The sequence below is a fragment of the Manacus vitellinus genome, unplaced genomic scaffold, assembly GCF_001715985.3.
Source record: "Manacus vitellinus isolate BGI_N305 unplaced genomic scaffold, ASM171598v3 scaffold_81_pilon, whole genome shotgun sequence".
NCBI lineage: Eukaryota > Metazoa > Chordata > Aves > Passeriformes > Pipridae > Manacus > Manacus vitellinus.
This window is the reverse complement of record NW_021940822.1, coordinates 394,564-416,148: the sequence shown is the minus strand read 5'-3', so window position 1 is coordinate 416,148 and position 21,585 is coordinate 394,564. Positions and strand designations below refer to the sequence as shown.

The following is a 21,585-nucleotide window of genomic DNA, read 5'->3' as shown; positions in this document are numbered from 1 at the left end:
GCGCCTGCGCGGGGGCGGGGAAGGGGAGGGAACGCGTTGTGCGCGTGCGCGGGGCGGGAGGGCACGGGGTGTCCTCAGGGAGTGACGGGATCGTGAGGGCTGGAAGGAAGGGACCTCTGGGGATCGTCCAGCCCCACCTCACCTGGAGCGGGTGACACAGGAACGCCTCCAGGTGGGTTTGGAATGTCTCCAGAGAGGGGAAACTCCACGGCCTCCCTGGACGGCCTGTTCTGGGCTCTGCCACCATCAGTGTAAAGAAATTGTTTCTCAGGTTCAGGTGGGACTTCTTGTGTTTTAGTTTATGGCCATCGCTCCTTGTCCCGTTGCTAGGCACCGCTGAAAGGACTCTGGTACCATCCTCTTGACACCCGCCTTCGAGTTATTTACATGCATTGATGAGGTCCCCTCTCAGTCTCCTCTGGACTAAACAGCCCCAGCTCCCTCAGCCTTTCCCCAGAATTGAGGTGCTCCATTCCCCTAATCCTCTTGGTTGCCCTCTGCTAGACCTGCTCCAGGAGCTCTGTGTCTCTTGTCCTGAGGAGCCCAGAACTGGACACAGCTCTCCAGGTGATCCTCACCAGGGCTGAGTAGAGGGGCAGTATCACCTCCCTCGACCTGCTGGCTGCTCTCTTCCCGATGTGCCCCAGGAAAAGCATCCAGGGGGCTGGACGGGAAGGTGGGCGCAGGCTGTTTGTGTTCTTCAGAACACCTTGGAATGCAGGATGGAGGTGACACGTGGGTTGCCACTCCCATTTGGTTTCCCCGTGTGGTGTGTGTTTCCCCTGGAACTCCGTGCCTGGGATATCCAGCACTCCGTGCCCGTGTGGAAGCCAAGCGTCCAGCCCCAGGAACACCCCAGGCAGTTTGCACAGGGCGGGGGAGGAGAAATGTGCTGGCTGGCAGCCTCATGTCACCTCCTCTGCCAGCCCAGGGGTGTCAAGAGAAGGTTGATTTGCCAACCTGAGGTGGGACAAGGCAATGGAATGAGATGTAGGGGTTCTCAACAGAGACCAGAGAAGGATCCAAACTTCTGACTGCCTTTCCTCAGCCGATGCCTTCTCCACTGCTCTGTCCATGTTGTTCAAGCAGCTGGGATCCAGTTTTCACAGAGCTGATCCCTGAGTTCTTTTGAGGGGCAGAGAGTTTGGATGTGGGTGTACTGCACCCCCCTGTCCTTCTCAAAGAGCGTTTTTAAATTGTGTTCCATTTGCACTGTAGAAGATTTAAGAAACAGTTTGGGTGCTTCAAATTCCTGCAGCTGTTGAATTTCTCTTGGTCTCGTTTCTTGGGAACGCACAGATATATTGACTAAACTGGAAAAGCATGGAGATGGAAGAGCTTTGAGGAGTTGCAGTTTGGCTTGTTCAGCCATACAACTACATTTTTCATGGCAAGTCAATGTCTCTTAAGTAGCCAAGACTTAGCACTCCACGGGGTGAGTTTGTAAAAAGGATCCTGGTTGATGGCCTTGATCAGCAGCTCCATGAGGTGATTTCCATTGACTTTGGATAAGGAACATTAAGTCATTGCCTCATCCCTACACAGGGCAGTTAATCTGTATTTGATGTTTTACAATGTCCTGCAGGAAATCCAGACACAAGTCCAGACATCACACTTAGAAAGGCTTCTCTGTCCATTTCCCCCCACAAAAAAAAAGGCTAAAGAATAGGTTTTACTGAGAACAATTCAGACCAAGATATTTCTTTTCACAAGGGGGTGATTTCATAGACATTATTTGGGCGTCCGAAGGTGGAGATTTGGGGAGAGTTTTCCACTTGTCAGTCATTTTTTAGGTGCAGTGTGGACTTCAGCCACTGCATGGTGACTGAAAGGCTCCCTTGGGAACTGCCTGAGTAGGAGCAAACCCTGCTTAAGTGGTGTGGGATGGTAATACAGAACAGCAGAGGGCTATTGAGTCTCATCTTTTTATGGGAGGGAGAGGGATGCACATTGTAGCAGAGGGGAAAAATCACCTCAACTCTATTACTGCCCTCAGAAGTGCTGATGTCACCGTACCTCACATGTGACACAAATTGTCCTCTTTGTAGTGTATGGATCAAGCTTCATTCACATTTTCTTTGTTTGATGTAAAATATTTCTTTCTCCTTAGTGCTTTCAGTTCCGAGGACTGGCAAGGCATTTGCCAATGCTTTTGAAGTACCTCTGGTGGAAGTGAATCTCTGATTACCCTGACAGCCAGGACAGCTCCATCCAGGATCTTGAGCAAAACAGCTCCAAAAAAGAAAGAAGAGGTGTTTCAGGTTCTTTTGACTTAAGACTTTGACTTAAGGCTTCTTTCAAACCTGGTACAAAATTGGTGCTTTTGGAGTTATCGGTTCTGTATCAGCTTTATGCTTCTTGGGTCAGCTTGGCTGAATCTCATTTACCTTTGAAGCTGACCTCAAGGCAATTTTAGCCTCTAGGTCAAACAAAATGTTGGCTGGAAGTCCCCATCTGGCATTTGTCACTGTAAACTCTGTAGCTTTCAGTGTTGGTTTTTCTGTGGCTTCTGAGTGTTCTCCAAAACCTTCTCATTGTAGTTGCCTTAAGGGCAGCTCAGAACATCTCCCTCCTGGCAGCTTGGGCTTGCTTCTAAAATGTTCTTCAATATTGATTTGATCTCTGAAGTTTCCTTTTGGTATGGAAAGCTTCAGTTTTTCTCTGCCAGTTTTTCCCCACTGACTTGTCTCTGCTGTTTTTCCCTCAGTGTCAGAGGGTAACGTGCAGGGAATCGGTGTGTCCTTCTGGCCAAGCTGCGTGGGCCCACATCACTCCTCCATCATCAGCAAAGGCACCAGGTTTGCCAATCCTCAGCTTGTCACTGCTGCCTGAGCCCTGGAAGAACTAAGGGGAGATCCTCAAGGTCTCTGGTGCTGCCTTCATCGGTGGTGGTGGGTGAAGTGAGCAGCAGGGCCTTTCAGCAAGCAGCCGTCTGGGGTGGAAGAAGTGCTTGCAGCCAAGGTTCATGATGGGGTGGCAGGGTTTGGGGAAGGGCTGAGGAAAATCTGGGGTGGATATGATCTAGGCTTGTCTGTGAGATGGGAGGGCATCTCTGAATGACTGGATGGTGTGACAACAGAAGTCCTGTTGGAACTCCTAGAAGAGGGAGGAAGTGATTACAGTCTATGCTGTGCTTGCAGAGGTGGAGTAGCAGCATGGAGGAGCAGGTGAGACTGGCAGAGCTGCCTGCAGCCTTGGACAGCACACTCATGGTCCCCAGGAGTGGGCTTCAGCATGCAGCTGTCACCTCCTATGGATACAAACTGCAGTGCCTCTGGTGAGGGTGCTGCTCCCCGCGAGGAGGGCTCTTCTCTGGGATGTGTGAGGTGTCTCTTAATGCTCTGCTCTCCATGTCTGCAGGATCCAGGTGAGGAAGATCGCCAGGGAGAGGGACAAGGCGAAGCTGGACTTGGAGAAGGCAGAGAGACACTGCCTGCATCTTGGCAGGGAGCTGGACGAGCAGTACGTCGCTCTCAAGCACACCCAGAGCAAGCTCAAGTAGGAAGGGTCTTTTTGGTGGGGCTGGGAAGATGTGCCTACAGCCTCTCCCTCCCATCCCAGTCTCCCTGTTAAATCTCCCACTTGTTTTGTCAACGTGCTAGTGGCAGAAAAATCCCTGAAGACCTTCCCCCACTATGGTTTCAGCATCCTTCCAACCAAGTTCTCATCTCCTGCTTTGTGCGTGGTGAGGGAGGGTGTCTGTACCTTGTGACCATCTGAGAACATGCTCCAGGTGCCCCAGCCACGTTGCTTTTTTCCCCCAGGGATTTGCAGGCAGAAATAGAAGCAAAAGAGCTGCTTTTGCAGCAAGCAGTCAGTCACCAGGCAAAGCTGGAGGCTGATACACAGTTCCTCCAGGGCAAAGAGGCCAGCCTGCAAGGGAGACTGAACCACGTGATGAAGGTAAGTAAAACTGCCCTGGGTGAAACATCTTCATTTATTCAGATGAGGCAAAGCAGAGATGGTGACAAATATGGATGGTTTGTGTTGCTTTTGCTGGGAAGGACAGGAATTTTATGCAGAAGAATCATCAGCCACATCCATACTATTGTATTAAATACAGAGCTTGTTCCCTTGCCGTGGCATTATTAAACCCCCATGTTGTTTGTTGGGACTGGTTTGGCCCTTGATAACACCTGGATACTCAATAGCTAAGGCTATAATTGTGCCAGGGATCATGCCAAAAGCAGAGATGATGGTGTCTGCGTGCCTGGGATCATCCCAGTTCTGTTCACTGTGGAAGTACAGCTGGAGATAGCACAGGACTTGCTGCCTTTGTTGTCTGTGACGGAAACCATAGTTTTGTGAAGCAGGGGTAGAGATGAGCCTGTGGGGCTATCTAGCTCTTATTCTGCAAAACCCACTCCTGTGCCTGTCCTTTGGAGAGATGAGCCTAACCCCAGCCCATGAGGTATCAACAGTGTGCTGTCCTGTTGTGGTTTAGGAATGGTACTGCCCAATTTAGTTCTCCCACAAGACTTTCCAAACCACACTGCTGCTCACTACCTCTCCTCCATCTTCTGTCCCTTGGGTGGCTTTAGAGGAGAATTGGAGGCACAAAAGGCAGAGATCGTGGGTCGAGATAAGAACAATTTACAGGAAACAGCTATGAGATAAGAAAACAAACAGCAACAGCAACAATACTAATAACAAAAATGTACGAAAGAGAGAGTGATTTACGTGCAAAATGCTCACCGAAGAGCCCAGCCCAACCTGCAGCCACTTTTCCTTTTCTCATTTTCTCACTGGGAGAAAGCCTTTCTCCATGAAACAGTCCCTTCCCGCTGCCCGTGGCAATGGCATGAGGTGGTGTAGAAATAACATCTGGGCACCCTTCTGGCTACTGCAAAAAATTACTCCTGTCCTGTCTGGAACCAGGAGCTGTCCAATTCAGGGTCTTCTGGGACCTGTGCTGTGTTTGCCACGCTGCCAGTTGTTTCACAGCTTCCTGCTGAAGGCCTGTGTCTGATGAACCCATCCTGCCATGTCAGGACCCACTGCATCAAGGAGATCTCTGTTTTGTCAGCAGAACACAGAGCTGCAAAACAAGGTCACAGAGATGACTGAGAAACTGTCAGCCTCTGAGGAACTGGTGTTGGAGCTGCAGAAAGAACTCAACCACATTGTGAAGGAAAAGGTAATCTTTCTCTGTTGTAGTTAAATAGAAACTTTTCAGGAACTCATCAAAAAATTGATCTTGCATATTTTGGCTCAGTTGTTATGGTCTCCCCCTCTGTGAACTCTCCTGCACGTTGATGACAACCTGGAAAGAAAAAAAATGTTGGCTTTTAAGTTAGGCCTTTTGAAGCTTGAGATAAAAAAGGGTGAAGAAAGTTTGCAGTTTTAGAAAATTTTACAAATTTGCAGTGTTCAAGTGAAAACTTTGAAGTTTGGTTTCCAGAAAAAAGAAAAGCTTTATTTTTCACAACTGTTGAAATAAAGGGTTAGTTTTGGTATCTTCCACTCCTACAACTCACCTGGTAAAATGAAACTGGGGAAAGAAATGAGTCTGTGATCTTGTTAGCCAGGAAAGCTTGCCTGCCTGTAGTTGTTGTCTCTCACATGTGGAGAAAAATGTTTTTCCTCCTCTTTCTGCATCTGACTCATCCCACAGGTGACAATACGAACCCTTCTGTTGAATCTATGGGTGTAGCACCATGACTTCAGTGATTTAGTAGAGCTTTTGGCTCTCTGTTTGGAGAGGTGGTAACTTTCTTGATGAGAGATGTTTCCCTGTGCTTGTGCAGCTGGGCCAGGGGGAGCCCCACAGCCCGGAGTTCCTGAGCCAGAGCGAGCGCTTTGCCGAGATTGTCCTGGAGTACGAGCGGCAGTGCCAGGTACGCGTGGGTGTTGTGAAAGTCCTGCTCTCCTCAGCACATCTGTTGGGCACTTTGGCCTGGGGGAGTGGAAGGAGGCAGCCCTGACCATGGTGCAGAGGAGAATCCCTCTTGCCTTGCTCAGAGGAGGCTGGAGACAGCTATACCCTCAGTAAAGCAGCCTGTCTCCTCACTCCTGCAGCCCTCCATGGGTTGTTTCCCTTGCGGGGATTTTGGCAGAGGAGAGTAGGGGTGGATGGTAAATTCCTCCCTGCTTGCCACTCTGTAGCCATGGGCTATTTTGTTTGGGAACCGTGTACCTCCACCCTGGGCTCTGTTGCATTTCTTCTTGAGCAGAAGTAGAAAGCTGTTCTCCTTATTTGGAAAGCATGTTAACAGTGAAATTCTTCTATCCTTTTGTTTTTCCCTTCCTTCTCCTTGCCCCCCCTTGACAAACCCCTACAAAACTTGCTGCTGGACTCTGCTAGAGAGTCAAGGTGAGCCAGTCCAGGTATCTGGTGTGTGAGTATGGTCCAGGAGTTGGTGCTCTGTATGTTGTACTTCCTGCAGGGTAATGTGCTCCTTCCAGAGCTTTTGACTGTCTGGGATGAGCACAACCTCTGTTTCCCTTCTCTCATTTTTAAGTGACTTGTGTATCTTGCATGTTGTGAGTTGCTGAGTGCTCTGTGCCTTGGCTCCCAAATCCTGTGTTTGTTACATTGCCCGTTTGTTCCCAAGTGCTGTGTGTGGCTGGGGAACACCACTGAGTAGGGACAGTGACTTATGACATCCCTCCAGCAAGGGCTGAAATGTGCACTTTCAGCAAAGTCGTTCCATGGACACATCAGACAGCCCCTCTTGAGTCTGTAATTAAAGGCAAACACACTGGAGCACAATCCAGTGCAGCATTGCTCCAGGTGGCACCAGAGGGTTGAATATGCTTGGTGCTGCAGTTTTCCTTCCTGTTGAACAGCCCCGGAGTTGTCCATAAGAATGCTGATGGATGGAAAGGTTCAACCTTCAGGCTTCATCTGCCCCTGTGAAGGCACCCACTCGGGTTTATCCTTTACTCTTGCTGAGTGCTGTCAGCCCCCTGCCCTTCCTGTTTGGAATGGAGATGAAACAAACTGGGTTTGCATTTGTCTACATCGTCTCAGTAATATTTATTAATTGGAAGTGTCCTAATTCACAGTCCCTTGCAACACATCAGTTTCCTGAGTGGCAGCACGTGGGAGGTAATTTGATGTCTGCTCAAAGTGGTCTGACCCCCAGTCCAGAAGAAGGCAGGATGCCTTGTGTGGTGTTGCTTCCAGTACGGGATGGAGGGTGTGAAGTGAAGCAAGCAGTTTTCCAGCTCCAGGCACCCACATGGAAGTGGCTCGTTGCACTGGTGTGGCGGCTCATAACTCAGCGTTCAGCTGTGGAGTTGACTCCTTGCTGCAGGCTGATGTTGGCACTGAGGTGGGATAAACTCCTGTTCTGGCCTCAAGGTGTCTCTGGCACCAGGAGACCAGCAGGACCTGCCTTGTGCTGTGCTTCCCATGGGATCAGCACCTTCTCGCTCCACTTTATTCCTTCTGCAGCCTGGAAATGTTCCCTCCCAGAGCCCTGTGGGACTTGCTTCCCTGTTGCTTTGTGTGCATACAGGAGTGCTTGTTGGCTAGCCTGGATGCCCCACAGAGGTATCTTGAGGATGTAAATGCAAACCTCTGGGCCCGTACTGAGATCATGGTGTTTCTTATGTGTTGGATGCTAGCAATGGTGGTTTAGGTCAGGAGGGTCTCAGGAGGCCCAGCCCTTTGAGGTGTCTGCAAAAAACCCTGGTATTGTGGCTTTTGCATGCAGGACCAGTTGCTTTGTGCTTTACAGTGTCTACTGGTGATGGTCATGGTAATCTGGGCTTGCATTTCTTCTTTCAAATTCTCTCATGTCTGCATTTGCTTGGGAAGGAAGAAAAATTCCCCTGTGCTGGGGCTGGGGGAGGCCTCTGTTCTTTGTACTGGGCCTGAGAGCAGGAGGCTCTGAGTACACATGGCAGCTCCCACACCCTGGGGGGGCTTTGTAGCCACATCATGACCAGTCTTTGGTCTTTTCAGGTGCTGTATGACCAGAACAGGGCGCTGCGGAGGGAGCTGCAAAGGCTGCGTCTCCAGCTCCAGGAGAGCAGGGCTGAGACAGGGCTGCCAGCAAGAGGTAATGTGCTCCAGGGTTCAATGCCTCTCCATCTTCTCAGCAGGAACAGAGTTCCCTCCGGATTGACTTTTACATGGGAGCGTGGGGTGGCTTGTGCCTGAGCTACCACTGCAGGTTCTGGTACTGGGCAGCCGTGGGAGGGAAGAAGGGGAAATTGGGTGGTGGGGAGGAGGGAAAGAGGCATTCCCAACTCGAGAGCTGGTGATGGTAAGCTGTGGACTAGGCAGCTAGGAGTGAACAGGCAGATTTTCACTGTTGAGGATGTTAGGGAAACACAATATAATAAAGAGGATGTAGCCAACCAAACTGTGGCTTGGGAGATTCAAGTTGGGCATTAGATAAAAGCTTCTGGCTGAGAGGAGTGATGTAGCCCTGGGACCCATGAGATAGATAGGGAATCTCCATCTTTTGGAGTTGTATGGACTTGACTGGATGAAGCTGCAGCCATTCTTATCAGTCCTGTCTTGTAGGCCTGTCCTTACAGGGCTCCTCTCTGCCAGAACGCCCCTCTCCAAGCCCTCTTGTTCCTACTTCTACATATACAGAGATGTCACTCCCAGTGGAGCAGCTCCAAGAGCAGCTGCAAGAGCTGAAGGTGCAGCTGGAAGCCAAGGTGAGCGGGGTGGAGTAAAATGTCCTGACTTGGTAAGCACAACTGCTACAGCATGACTGATGAGGCATCTGCTCCAGGAGGGTTGCTGGAGAGAGAGTTCAGGCTGGGAAGCAGTGTGGTACCTCAACACTTGGCTGGGATTATTCCATGTGCATCTCCAGCCTGTCTTAGCTGGTAGGAGCGTCTGGAGCCCTCGCTGGCTGGCAAAGGCTTTGTGGAAATCACTGTCACCTTGCAAAATGTTTGTGTGCGTCTTGTGGGGAACCAGAGATTACCCGGTGTTGCTATCACAGTAAAACCAGCAACAGGACCAAGAGGAGAAGCAGCCAGGTGTCTCCTGAGGGCGTGGGGTGTATCAGAGCCCTGTTGCCCTGGGCTTGCAGCACACATTAACCCACTTGCCCTAAGGTGACAGTGTGAGCCCAGCCCTCTTTAGACAGCTTTAGAGTGCTCTTGTAAGGGGCCTCAGTTTCCCCATTTACTCCTCTTTTTGCTGCTGAACTGAGAGGTCAGTGGTGCTTGCTGGATTTCTGTTGCAGCACTGCAAGAGTAAATTCTAAACTGCCACACAGGTGACAGAACAGTTCAAGGAGCACAAAACTGCTTACAGATGCTCCGCCTGCTTCACAGTCCTGCCTTTGTGCTCATCAAATCCTGGAGTTTCTAGTGTTTACAGGGCAGCTGTGGGGAGCAGCAGCTACCCACCACCACATCTTGGCAAGGGACCACTCTGCAGTGGAGGAAGGATGTGAGAAGCGGTGGCAGATGATGCCCTGGCCTCTCCCTTCTCTCTGAGGTTCCTTGTAAACAAGGAGAAAGGGGAGAACTGTGGTGTTTGCTGGAAGGAAATGGGACTCACTGGTACCTGCCTGTTAGAGGCTGCTGTGTGAGAGTGATTGTTGCCCTAAGTTCAGCAGGGACCAGAACTGCCTGAAGAGTGTCCCCTCTTGAGCGGACCGATAGATCAACTTGAATTAGAGCTAATGGAGCAGAGGGAGCTCTCAGGAGCATGGTGCTAATATCCAAATCCTATCTCCTTCCAACAGATAAACTATTACAAGGAACAACTAGAGTTAATGCAGAAAAACTTTGAGAGAGAGAGGAAGGACAGTGAGGAAAGCTTCAAGGCTGAGATGCACAAGATGGAAGACCAGAAGAGAGACCTGGAAGAAACAGTTGCAAAGTACTGGGCTGTAATTAGTAGCCTGAAAGAGCAAAAACCTATGTGGAGTCTGGAGCTGGAGGAGAGGTTTGAGGTGGAGCAGGCCAGGGTGGGACAGCACCACACTGAAGACATTTGCCATCCAGGGCAGCAGCTGGACCAGGAGGGAGAAGAACTGAGGACACAGCAGCACCAGGACAGATTGAGCCTGAGGTCTGGCACTGTGCTTTTTCTGGGGCTAAGCAGGAGGTCAGGGGTGCATCCCCTGCTCGTACCAGAGTAGGTTGGGCTGGTTCCTCATGAGGCTGGAAAGCTGCTTTAATTTGGAAGAAAATCTAGGTGGTATTGCAGGGCTGCAGCTGTTCGAAGCAAGACATCTGAATTCCCCTTACATGAGTGCTTTTATTTCAAGACTTTTAAGTTTCCCTGCATGTTCTACAAGCTTGTGTCAGAGGCAGTGCCCAAGCAAACACTGTATCTCAAAATACTGAGAGATACAAGAGAGCTTTCATTAGTGTTTTCTTATTATCTCTCTCTTTCTTGGTCCTTCAACAAACCTGCCTCTGATTGCTAGATCATCACAACTCGTTATCTTAAAAGCAGCAAAAAATGTCTTAAATTTCTCTATGTAGTTAAAACAGACTGGCTGGTGAAAGAGTGAGGCTGTCACTAAATGACTGTTTATCTTCCCTTCCTGTGCTTGTGGTGCCAGTTCTGCAACATCCCCCAGGGGCCAGAGTGGCCTTGCAGAGGAGACTGGAGAGGAATTGGCAGGAAACTGCCTGTCCATGCCTGCTCCTTCCTGCTTTCCAGCACACCCCACCAGTGTCCCCAGGCTCTCCTTCTGCCTCTTCCCTGCTGTGTCTCCCTTCGGGAGCAGAGTTCCCCTGGGCAATACGGAAACAGAGGATTTTGCTAGGGTCATTATTCCTCTTTTAGGGCTGAGATATGGGGTAGATGAGAAAGGTGGTGATGGCTGAAGTCTGTGGTAGACCAGGGAAACAAAGCCAAATAACAGGAATACAAGTAATTTAAACTGTGTTACCACCATCTCTGGTGAATGGTAGATGGACTGACTACAGTGGGGAGCTTTCAGAGTTGTTGGAAAAGATGTGATGGGTGTGAGTCTGAGAGGTGCAAAATAGTTTGGGAACTTTCTGTAAGGTTTAACTAATTGCCTTGACTTTGCAACAAAAAGAAAACTTTGTATTGCATCTCCAGCAAACGTACATTCTGGGGCTGGCTGAGGTTTCCAAGCTGTGTTATCAAATCCAAGCCAGCAAAGTCTTTTTTATCTTTAGGAAAGATGCAGAGGTTGAGCATAACCAAGAGCTGTCATGGAGTGAATGCCAGCATGAGGACAGCTGTAAGGCTTTATTGCAGCAACACTAGTGTGAGAGGAGGTGATTTCCCAACAATAAAGGCTCCAAGGTGAGGCCTTCAATAGCAGCGTGCCCAGGAGAGGCAGCAGTGGAAGTGTAAGGAAAAAGACAGTCTCTGTGGAAGCAGAGTCAGCTAAAGTTGTAAGAGGAGGTTAATGAGGAACAGGCCAAAATGTGTGAGATGCTTAAGCAGAAAAATATTAGAAAAGGCACCAGGATGAAATGGGAGTAATGCAGAATCCATGGAGCTGAGGGCTCTGGTGTTGGAACGGATAGAGTGTCTGGAGACTTGTCCTCTGGGGGAAAAGGAGCAGGTCTGCAAGACTCAGATGAGCAGGTAGACCAAAATGTTCTGTTGCACATAAGGAACAGAGAAGAAATGAGAGACTGTGTGATGGATGGACCAGTGCAGATGTCTGTTGCAGCAAATGGCCTGCTCAGTCTAGAAGCTGGAGCCAAAGTGGAAAGTATTTATCACGGAGAAATGGAATCTTGATAGACAAGGGGATGTGCTTGGGAAGAAGGCAGAGAGAGCAAAGTTAAAAGGTATGCTTTCACACAGTAGACAGAGACATGAGACAGACTTGATCTGGATGGCAAGAACAGGAGAAGAAAGCTCTGGGAGACAGAATGGTGTAGCAGCACAGGAGGAAACATGACATTCTGGCTGTCAAAATGGAGCTGGAGAGGGAAAGGACTAGGTTGCAACTGGGGCTGATGCAGCTCAAAGATGTCATGTACTGGTTGGAAAATGAACCCAGAGCTCAAGAGAGTGTCAGGTTGGAGTGCAATCCTGTATGGAACTGGTGTTTAGCAGTAGCTATTGGATAAGACTGTCTGTTTAAAACAGGACTGAGCCTCCTTCCCACAAGTGCCAGTATTCATAGACTCCTGGGAGACTGGAAGTACCAGAAGGGGAAGGATGATGAGCCTTGGATTTGGGGTCACAACTGTTGTGTCAAACAAGCTGAGTTCTCCAGATATGGCTTTATTGCAGCTGAGGGGTTGGGCTCACCACCTGGTGATCTGTAATTAAGTCTTGGTGTGTCTTGATGAGCCAAATAGCTTTGTTTCCACTCCTTGGCAAGACTGCAAAATAATTTTAGCCAGCTGGAAGGCGCACAAATTCAGTCTGATGCTCTTTGTCCTTATTCCTCTTTATTTCCCTTCCTTTGAAGACCTGCTCCTTCTCTACCATTGTCTCTTGGTTGTCCCCACATATGTTGCCTGAGTTACTGGATGGTTGTTTTTCAGATTTCTTTTATTTCTTACTGTCCTTGGAAACCAAATGGGAATAGACCAGGGAGCCAGCATAGAATGCCAAGAGTAAACAGGGCTTTTGCATGGTCTTTTCACTCTGCTGTCTCTCCCTGCAAGGGAGACCTGTGCTGGCTGCTGGAGAACAGCTTGTTGAAGAGTCAGCTTGGAAGACTCCAGCAGGAACTGAGGCTAGCAAAGAAGGGCAGTGAACACTATGAGTAAGAGAAGAGGCAGCTGCAGGAGGCTGGCAAATGGGTGGATAAAAGGAACAGCCACTCGGGTGCATTTACCAGGTTTCAGCTGGCTCAACCTGCCTTCTGTTTTCTTATTTTTGAGAAAGCCGGCACTCGCACGCCCTTTGCTGCACACAAAAGCAGCCAGTGCTGAGAGAGGCTTGGCCAGAGCACAGGGCCAGAACCAGGTTTTGGGGAGGCTGTGGAGATGGGTATGTGTGGGAGGAAGGGTTGTGTAGCTTCTTTGCTACACGAATGTTTTGACCAGTGGCCTGTTTCTGCCTTAGGAAGCTTGAGATAGGTAGAGATCACCCACCAAGCCATAAATCTGAGGAGAGACAGGTTGCTGGTGTGGATGATCCCAAGAGTCTGTTAATCTGTCTCTCCTACTGTTCTTCATCCCATGATTTTTAGGCCTCTGACAGTGTTGCAGGACTTTGGATGTCCCCAGCTCTCTGCCCTGGGCTGGGCTGAGTCACCTGTTGGTGCAGAGACACCCGACTCACTCCTGAATCAATGCAGGACCATATCTGTTTTTGCTTGGCTTTGCTTCCTGTTGCAGGCCAAAAACAGATGTAGGACTACCCAAAACAGGGCCCTCTGGGGAGCTGTGGTGTGCTGCTCTCTGGCCTGAAGCTGATTGTATCCCTCTTCCCAACAGGAAACACGTGAACAAGTTGGGCAGAGAGAAGGTGGAGGAGCTGGCTGGAATAGCAGAGTTAACAATGTTGGTAAGAGGCTATTAACACTGACAGGCTCTTGACTGAAGGATTTAGGAGGACAAAAACTGCATGTGCTCATAGAGGAGAACAAAAATGTTTGTTTCAAGCATTCAAACCCAGTCTTGCTTTGAAGAACCAGCTTCATCTTATAACTTGTCAAGTAGAGAAAACCTGTGTGCCAAAAGCCAGTGAAGGTCTTACAGAAGGGAAAGTATTGCTACAAAGTCTCTAATGAGGTTGACTTTACCTACTTGCAGTCTTTCTCCCAGAGGTTTTGCTCACTCCCAGTCTCAAACCCACAAGCTCAAAGGCCTTTGGATATGCACACGAGGCCTGGCCAGGATTTTTTGTATGCAATGTGAACAAGGCGGGCAGGCTTTTAAGTTCTCTGCTCTGTTCCTGGGATACCTCATGACTTGGAACCACAACCTGGTTTTTTGCATGTCTTTTCTACCCTTCAGGGCCATCAGCTGCAGCAGGGTGGCCTTTGCTGGCCCTTGCTGGCTTCAGCTTCCAATAACCTGCTGCCCATTGCCTGCTTTTCCTCCTTTGGAATTGCCCATTTTCCTGTGAGGATAGCAGAGGAATGGGATCTTGTCACCCTGCTGTTAGATGCAGGCTTGCTGATGTTATCTCTGCTGTGGTCTGGTCAGAACATGGGTCAGAAACTGCACCTTGCTCAGCATTACTGCAAGGGAAGGTGTCCTAGGGGTAACACCTGGGGGATGGTGCCCTTTAGTGTCAATGTGGGCTGTTCTTGTAGCCCCTACCCTGTTTTTTTGTCTGTACTTTCACATGTGCACATGGACACATTTCCATTCATACTCTATTCTTACTAATTTTAATCTTTCTGTTACACACCCATTCAGTCCTGTGTCCCCCTTCTCCCTCAGTGACCTCTCCCACGGCTGTCAGCTGTGCAGGTTTCCTTATTTAGGAATGCTGTGCTGCTGGGCCTTGGTCAGGCTGGGACATGAGGACACTTGTCCTGAGTGCCCACAAGGCCCTGGAGCAGTGTCCCTGGGTGGGAACCCAGTGGGGGCAGTTGTGGGACAGATTAGGTGTCTGTTGCCTCTGTTCCCACCCCAAGGCTCTGTGCATGATTTGGGGTTTTTTTCCAACCTTTTCCAGAGCGAGAAGAGCAAAGAGGAGGTCTCCCACCCGAATGTCAAGGTGCATCAGCTGGGCTGTGAACTCACTGGGCACAAGGCTGGTCACAGTGCCCAGCTGCAGAGCCAGAGGCTTGCAGAGGCCGAGTGGCCACGAGGAGCAGAGGTGGCTGCAAGGCTGGAACACCACCAGAAGCATGCAGCATGTTGGATGGAAGTGGAGCTGCTCCAACAGCAGCTGAAGGCCTCTCAGGAGAAGGTGGGTGTCCTTCAGTTGGTGGCAGGGTGCTGAGTAGTCCCTGCTGGGGGCTGTGTTGGACACCTTCCCCAGTAAGAAAAAACTTGTCCTGTTCCTCTTTGTGGGGGACAAAGGACTCTCTCTCCTGCTTAAATATGTCCAAAGCCAGTTCAAGTGCAGCTGGGGACAGGTCCTTGCTGCCTGTGATGTCCTCTCTGTCCTTGTCCTGTGCAGGCTGGCTGGGCACAGGAGATGGAGGCTGAGTGGAGGTGGCTCACACAGGGGTGCCAGGAGCTATGGTTCCCCATGGCTCAGCTGGCAGAGGAGCTGGGGGAGTGGCAGGATCAGGTAGGGGCTGGGCAGGGATGACAGCAGCCAGACAGGCCTTGTCTGAGGGAAGGGAAATGTGATCAGGGCAGGGAAACTAGGATCACTAGGATAGAGAGAGGAAAGCCAGTGTGAGAAACCTTCAGATGTGTTACTATCCCTCTCCTGCATTCTACCCTGTGGACAGGCTCAGGGACTGGCTTTCCAAAGTACAGCTTACCCATGTCAGCCACCCCTGGATAGCCCTAGTGCAAAGTGGGACCAGACCTGCTTCCCAGTACCAGGTTTGCCCTTTGCTGGTGGCAGGAAGCAGAGGACATGTAGTACAGGACATGTAGTACATCCCAGCTTGCCTGGGATATATCCAAGAACCCAGGTGAGCAGCCCCCTCTGTCTCTTGCCATTGTGGCCCTTTGTGCTGGGATTTACTCCCAGAAGAGTCCTCCAGCAACTCCTGCTCCTTGCTGCTCAGCAAAGGGTCTCCGTTTATCCACCTGCAGCTCTTGGTGCTCTCAGTCCCTTGCTTTGCAGGCTGCCCAGTAAGCAGCACTCCCATGGTCCTGCACGGTGCTGAGGGTGCTACCTAACCTCTCCTCTCACCCACAGCACACCCTGGGCCTGTAACATTGTCGGCTCAGAGCTGTAACCAGCTACCCACCTGTCTGTGTTACAGCTTTTAGAAGCCAAAGCAAGCCTGAGCCTGGCCCAGACCCAGCACGCTCTGCAGTTGCAGCAGGCCAAGGCCCAGATGAACAACATGGTGTCAAAGCAGCAGTTTGAGCAGCTGCAAACCACTTTGAGAGAGGAACAGTGCAAGACTCAGCAGCTCCAGGAAAGCCTCCACCAGCAGGCTGAGCAAACATGCAGGCAGCTGGTCAGCATCCAGGTAAGCAGGTAATTATGGGAGCTCAGTCAAGGGTACTGTGAAGGGAACACTGCTGTCCTGGCAGCCTGGAAGGCAGCTGTGGTTGAAGGCACCAGAGGTTTGAGTAGAAGATGCAATATATAAAGAACCCACATGGAAAATGCACTTACTTTCAAATTCAGCTGCAACTTTTAATTCCTCATGAAAGCAGTCACTGCCCTGCACTCAAACATGAGCCCTCCCCACTCAAATCCACATACCCCAGACCAGGTATCTACCTTGTGCCTAGAGGAGCAGGAGTTATCCAGGGAGAGACTCTCTTGGCTCAGACTGGGAAAAAAAAAAGTTTGAGCCCTCTGTGTGGAGTTCAGAGAGTGGGGTGGTTTTATCTCTGGGGCACTGGGCAACGGAGGTGTTGGGTTTTCGTGAGTTTGTCTTGTGACAAACTGGGCAAAGATAGAACAAATTATAATGTAAGGAATTATAACGAGCAGACACAAAAACTGCATCGAAGGAAACTATGTCTCTCCCTGGGCTTTTCTGGACATGCCTGGGAGAGGGGAGGCCATTGGCTTGTTTTTATAGAAAACACTGCTGGGAAATCTGTGCCTTGTCTTAAAATTCATCAGGTGCAGACCTAGAGAAGGTTGTACTGCTCTAGACACCTTTCCTACTGCTCTTTGCATCCTGCACCTCACCTAATCCTCCCCTGCTCTCCTTCAGGGAGTGTGAAGGTCCAGGGTCCTGGGGAAATGTACAGTCCAGGGTTGCCAGAGGCCAGGGGAGTGCTAGGACAACCCAACAACAGGCTTTCTTACCCACTGCAGGCAGAACACGAGCACCTGCTGCAGGCTGCTGTGGAGCAGGCAGAGGGGCTGGAACACAGCCTGAGGAGTGCTGAGGCTGTGCTGGCAGAGAGGGCAGCTCAGCTCAGAGACGCCCAGGTGAGTGCAAGAGGGGTTAGTGCTGCGTGTTCCTCCCTGTCTGGTACCCCTGCATGGCATGCTGAACCTGAAGCCTCCTGTCTCTTCTGCAGGCCCAACTCTCCAGGAACAAACTGCTGATCGAAGACCTCCGTGGGGAGAACAGGGGGTTTGCAGTGGCCATGAAGGCTGCTGAACTGAAGCAGAAGAGCACAGAGGAGAAGAACCAGCTGTTGGAGGAGAAAGCCTCAGCTCTGAAGCAGCTTATCGGAAAAATCACACCAGCAAGTCTGAGTGGGTGATGGGACACCTTCAGTGGCAGTCCTGCCCCTGCTCCTGGCTGGGGTTGGTTGGGTGCAGAAGGGGAGGTATGGCTGGGTTGGGAAATCAGCCTTGTCCTCTCCGGTCTTGTCAGGATGTTCCTGCATAGAAAATAGATAATGGAGAACCCAGACCTTTAGGAAGTTTGTCCTGTGGATAGCTGAATTTTCCAACTGAAAGCACCAGCTTTGCTGCATTTCTCAGTGGCAGTGTGCTGTTATAAGTCAGGTCTGTCTCAGGGCAGCCATCCCACAGGATTTTCTTGAACTCCAGCAGTGTTTGGTGGTGATGCAGATGCTCCCTCTCTGTAGAGGGTTGATGTTGAGGCCACACTGTTATGGCTGGAAAGCCAGGGCAGAAGGGCTTGCAGGTTCCTGTGTCTGGCTCACTCTGATCAGGAAAGCTGTGTGGTGGTATTAAAATGTTTGCAATATTACAGCACTTCCTGCCATCTCCAGTCTGCTCTCTATTTCAGTAACCTTCCCCAGCTGTTGCTGAACTTTCATTCCCTACAGCTCCTCTTGGGCTCTAGGAGACTGGCCCTCCTACAGCCTGAGCCTAGGATCCAAAACCAACCAGACTTGCCTCTGCAGTGAGTGGGACAGAGGGACTGAGGGTAGAGCCTTCTTTCAGTTTGAGCCTCCAGGGCTTGGGGCTTGATGACCCCCTACTCCGCTCCCTTCAGAGGAGACCAGGAGACATGGTAAGTGAACTGTCCTCTTGCCTTCCTTGGTGGCCTTTACACACTGACAGTGAGTACTACTGCCACAGTAAGTTGTCTGAAAGGCCAAGTGTTCACATCTGCAAATACCAAATTTATTGCTCTGCCCCGGGTGTTCCCCTCTGCATGGAAGGTGCATCATTGCCCCGGTGCAATGTCCAGAGCAGACATTTACACAGGGGCTGTGGTTGCCACTCCCTGTGAAAGCACTCCTAGGATTTTGGGGGCTATGGAGAAAACTGTAGGAGAGACTAGACAAGCCTGACTATTTCAGGGTACCAGTGCAGAGGCTGGACAAAGTCAGTACAAAGAAGAAGGCTTAAAAATAGCTCACGGTGTTGTTGGTTCAGGAACAAAAGAGGATAAACTGATGTGAGCTGAAACTCAGATACTGTGTTTAAGGCTGCCCCTCAGCCTGCTAGGGCAGAGAGGTTCCCTGGCCCTGGGGCCAGGCTTGGAGATGACTGGAGGCTGTGACTGAGGAGGCCTCCTTGGTTTAGCTGTACTTTTTTTGCCTCGATGCATTGAGAGCTGACACTCCTCTTTGCCTTGGGGGCAGCCCTGAGTACAAGGGCCACAAGGTGAAGCTGGGCTGTTACAGGGAGGGCAGCCCCACAGAGGGGCTCAGGCATATTGCTTGGCTGGGGGTGGGAGAGCAATGCAGTAGTGCCCCAAGCATTTACCCTGCTCCTGCATTCTTCCCCAGCTGTTTGCTTTTTCAGCTCCGGTCTGAGATGGGGGCTAACCAAACCTCTAGTCTGAGCCAGGGTTAATGTTTTTGCAAGTGTTCTCTCAGCCACTTCTCAAGAGTGAGCAGCTCCATTAAGAAAACCAGACAGGGAAAGCAGCTCTTCAGCCCTGTTCTGGTTTTAAACCCTCTGCTCCCTTTCCCACCCCTACACCAAACAGTCCCTAGGCCTTGCCAGACCAGTGCTTGGGGAAGCCCAGGCGTGCTGGGAGAAGCCCAGACTGCAGTGCTCATTCATACAGCACCTCAAGAAACAACATTTATAGGTCTCTGATGGGAGACAAGGCTTCTTGTCTAATCCTGGAAAGAAGCTTGCACAGCCTTTTCTGACACTTGGAGGAACAGTTCCACTGAGACACTTAAATAACCATCATGCTGCAGGGTCAGGACAGGTTTGACTAGGGACCCAGATCAGAGTGCTTAGTGAACACAACATTAACTCTTAAAAATCACTACAGTGAAGGCTGAAGCAGTTCTTTATTTTGCAACCACGGAGCTTTCCTGGCTTCCAGAGCCCAGCCAGTTGGTGTCTTACTCCCACGTGAACAATCAATTAGTCCAAACAAAAATGCATTTACAAATGCCAGTTGTAGCTCTGGGGCTTGGATAATGCTCTGCTCCCCCCTCCTACCCCCCGGATTCCCAGGATCACTACATTACCAGTATGCACCATTTCCTCCCAGAGGGGTGGCCAATGTGGTTTGCATAATATAGGGCTGATCTTCAGGTAAGGCACCAGAGGCTGCTGGGAGGAGTGGCAGGGTGCCACTGCAGAAATGCTGAGGTGTCTGAAGTGCTGCACACACTACAGTTCAGTCCCCATTGTGGGCAGGCCACCAAGCAAGAGTTGTCCCTCCTGTCCTCCACACTTAGGACAGAATGTGCTCCAGGACTCCTTGTCTGATTAACTGCTCGCATTTCCAGCGGGGTAAAAAGTGCTGCACAGAAACACAGGAGAACTTTCCTTGAATTTGTTGGATTTGTTGCTCCACACAGCCAGCTCTGTTCTTTGTGCTATATATCCACTGCATCCTGGTACCAGACTGGGCAGAGCTGCAGTCTGGGCCATGCAGACAGCCTGCAGCATGTGCAGGGAGCTGTGTGTGTAGGAATTGTGACATGCTGCAAAGCTGGGATAAGCAGGGGGATATTATGGGAGTGAAAGAGAAGGAAGAGAATGGATGACATTCTTGTCACGGGTACCTGGCTGTTCTTCTTCAACAGGATGGTAGTCCCATCATCAATCTCAAATTCTCCATGGTCTCTTAAACACCGCACCTGCAAAGCAGAAACACAGCTCCCAGATCACCCCATCTCCCATAGAAACACTAGACATCACTGCTGGCTTGCAACACATGCCCCAGGACTGTGAGAATGGACACATTGCTCCCTGCCTGAGGGAGTCTCAGTACAGAGCAGACCTAGAAATGCAGAACTGAACTGATCCCATGGATCAGTGCCCATGGTCTGTGGGCTCCACCTTGACATTCTCTTCCTGTCTCTGCCTGGAACAAGAGCCCAGTCTCTCCAGAAACTTGAGGAAGAGGAGCACAAGAGATAGGGACTGGTGACCCTCCCCTCCCCACAAACATACCAGAAAATGTCAATCTGTTTTAACAGTGAATGTGCTTAAGGAGCAGGTTTATTGTCACTACATGGTTTTTTGAAGAGAATATCAGAACAGAGCACTTCAGCTCCTGACTGTGATTTCTCACGTGCTCTTGCTTTTTTGTATCAATTGTGTAAAGCAATTTATAGTCTCATCTATAAGAGTCCATTTAAAAAAAACCAACAGAGCCTCCTAGGTAATAGTCATTAACATGGGAACATGGTTTCTAGTTGATCTGAGAGTTGGTTAAGTTTCTGCAAAAAGCTGCAGAAACTTCTCACTGGATAACTCGCCCCATCACAAATGCCCTACAGACTAGAAATACCATCTTTGACCATACAAAGCAAAGCTTTGGTGCTCTCAGAGGCTTTGCTTAATGAACTGACTTGGGATGGGGATGAAGTTCTCTAAAAAAGATGGTCGGGTAAATGTTTGTTCACAGACAGAAACCACAGATCTTGCACTTACTTCAATGTACAGGCTTTTAGGAGGTTTTATGTCCTGTGTAAGGTCCAGCCCCTCCTCTCCTCCTACTGACCTCATGTAGGTAGCCAGAGACTTTTTGTACCGATTGAACCACTCCACCTGTGGGCAGTAACAGTGATCCCTCAGTCAAAGCCAAACAGCTAATGCTGAAAGACAGGTCCCTGATGAATGAGATCTAGTTTATTTGTGTTGTCAGACCACTGTTCCCAAGCACGCTCCTGACAGCCAAAGGTGAATGAATGCAAGCTCTTCTAAAAAGGAAAAACCACCCTTGAGGCAAAGCAATCTGGATTCAGGGTAGGACAGATGCTACTAATGTCAGCAGCTCTGTACATTGGTCTAGAGATGGCATTTGAGAGCAGCACATACAGACCTATTGTTCTGTTGGTCTCTCTGTGAGTCTGATCTAATGGAGATCACCTGATCCTTAAAAGTGCATTAAAAAGTGCACTCAGTGTCCATCTGGGGTTGTACCCATAGACAATGAATTAACAAATAAGTATTTACAGAAAGGCACGTTAAGCATCATGTTTATAGTGGGGGGAAGAGTTTAAAACAAGGCCGACTCACTTCCTCAGCTGACATGTGGAACTGGATGGTGTTTGGCAGGACACTGCCATACTCCCACCTCAGCGCTCGGATCCGCAGCAGCCGGTCGTACCTGGGGGGAGAAACGGGGCAAACCCAGCATCCTTGAGGTGAGTGCTGGCAACATCCCCAGGCAACAACGATGCCCCAGTCTGCCCTCAGAGCAGAGAGCAAACACTTGGGTCATTCCACCTGTGATATCCGGCCTATTCATAATGAAAACTCTTAAAGAGCAGAGGGAAGCAGGGCCCTCTCTTTGTTGGTACCGG

At 50.1% G+C, this 21,585-nt stretch overlaps 2 protein-coding genes across 8 annotated transcripts; one reads left to right on the top strand and one right to left on the bottom strand.

The window, feature by feature from the left end:
- Window positions 1–60: 60 nt before the first annotated feature.
- NINL (ninein like) lies at window positions 61–17,615 on the top strand. Of its 7 annotated transcripts, XM_018085515.3 has the most exons (17): window positions 86–172; window positions 2,111–2,261; window positions 2,708–2,798; window positions 3,141–3,277; window positions 3,361–3,498; window positions 3,765–3,903; window positions 5,027–5,137; window positions 5,748–5,837; window positions 6,305–6,313; window positions 7,913–8,009; window positions 8,480–8,622; window positions 9,669–9,997; window positions 13,321–13,390; window positions 14,513–14,749; window positions 15,729–15,941; window positions 16,748–16,864; window positions 16,957–17,615. In XM_018085515.3, exons 4-17 carry the CDS (start codon window positions 3,156–3,158, stop codon window positions 17,143–17,145), a joined length of 2,004 nt encoding a protein of 667 aa, XP_017941004.2. In that variant the 5' UTR covers window positions 86–172; window positions 2,111–2,261; window positions 2,708–2,798; window positions 3,141–3,155; the 3' UTR covers window positions 17,146–17,615. The 7 variants fall into 7 exon arrangements, with proteins under 7 accessions (XP_029820736.1, XP_017941004.2, XP_017941005.2 ...); XM_029964876.1 differs by lacking the exon at window positions 2,111–2,261 and having other exon boundaries at window positions 61–172; XM_018085516.3 differs by lacking the exons at window positions 86–172; window positions 2,111–2,261; window positions 2,708–2,798 and having other exon boundaries at window positions 2,903–3,277; window positions 8,555–8,622.
- A 1,471-nt stretch (window positions 17,616–19,086) lies between these two features.
- On the bottom strand, window positions 19,087–21,499 carry GINS1 (GINS complex subunit 1; the record flags this gene model as incomplete). Its single annotated transcript, XM_029964852.1, has 4 exons — window positions 19,087–19,571; window positions 19,837–19,911; window positions 20,711–20,827; window positions 21,299–21,499. Coding segments are annotated over 4 exons (462 nt in total), but the record flags the coding sequence as incomplete, so codon positions are not given.
- Between the last annotated feature and the right edge of the window lie 86 nt (window positions 21,500–21,585).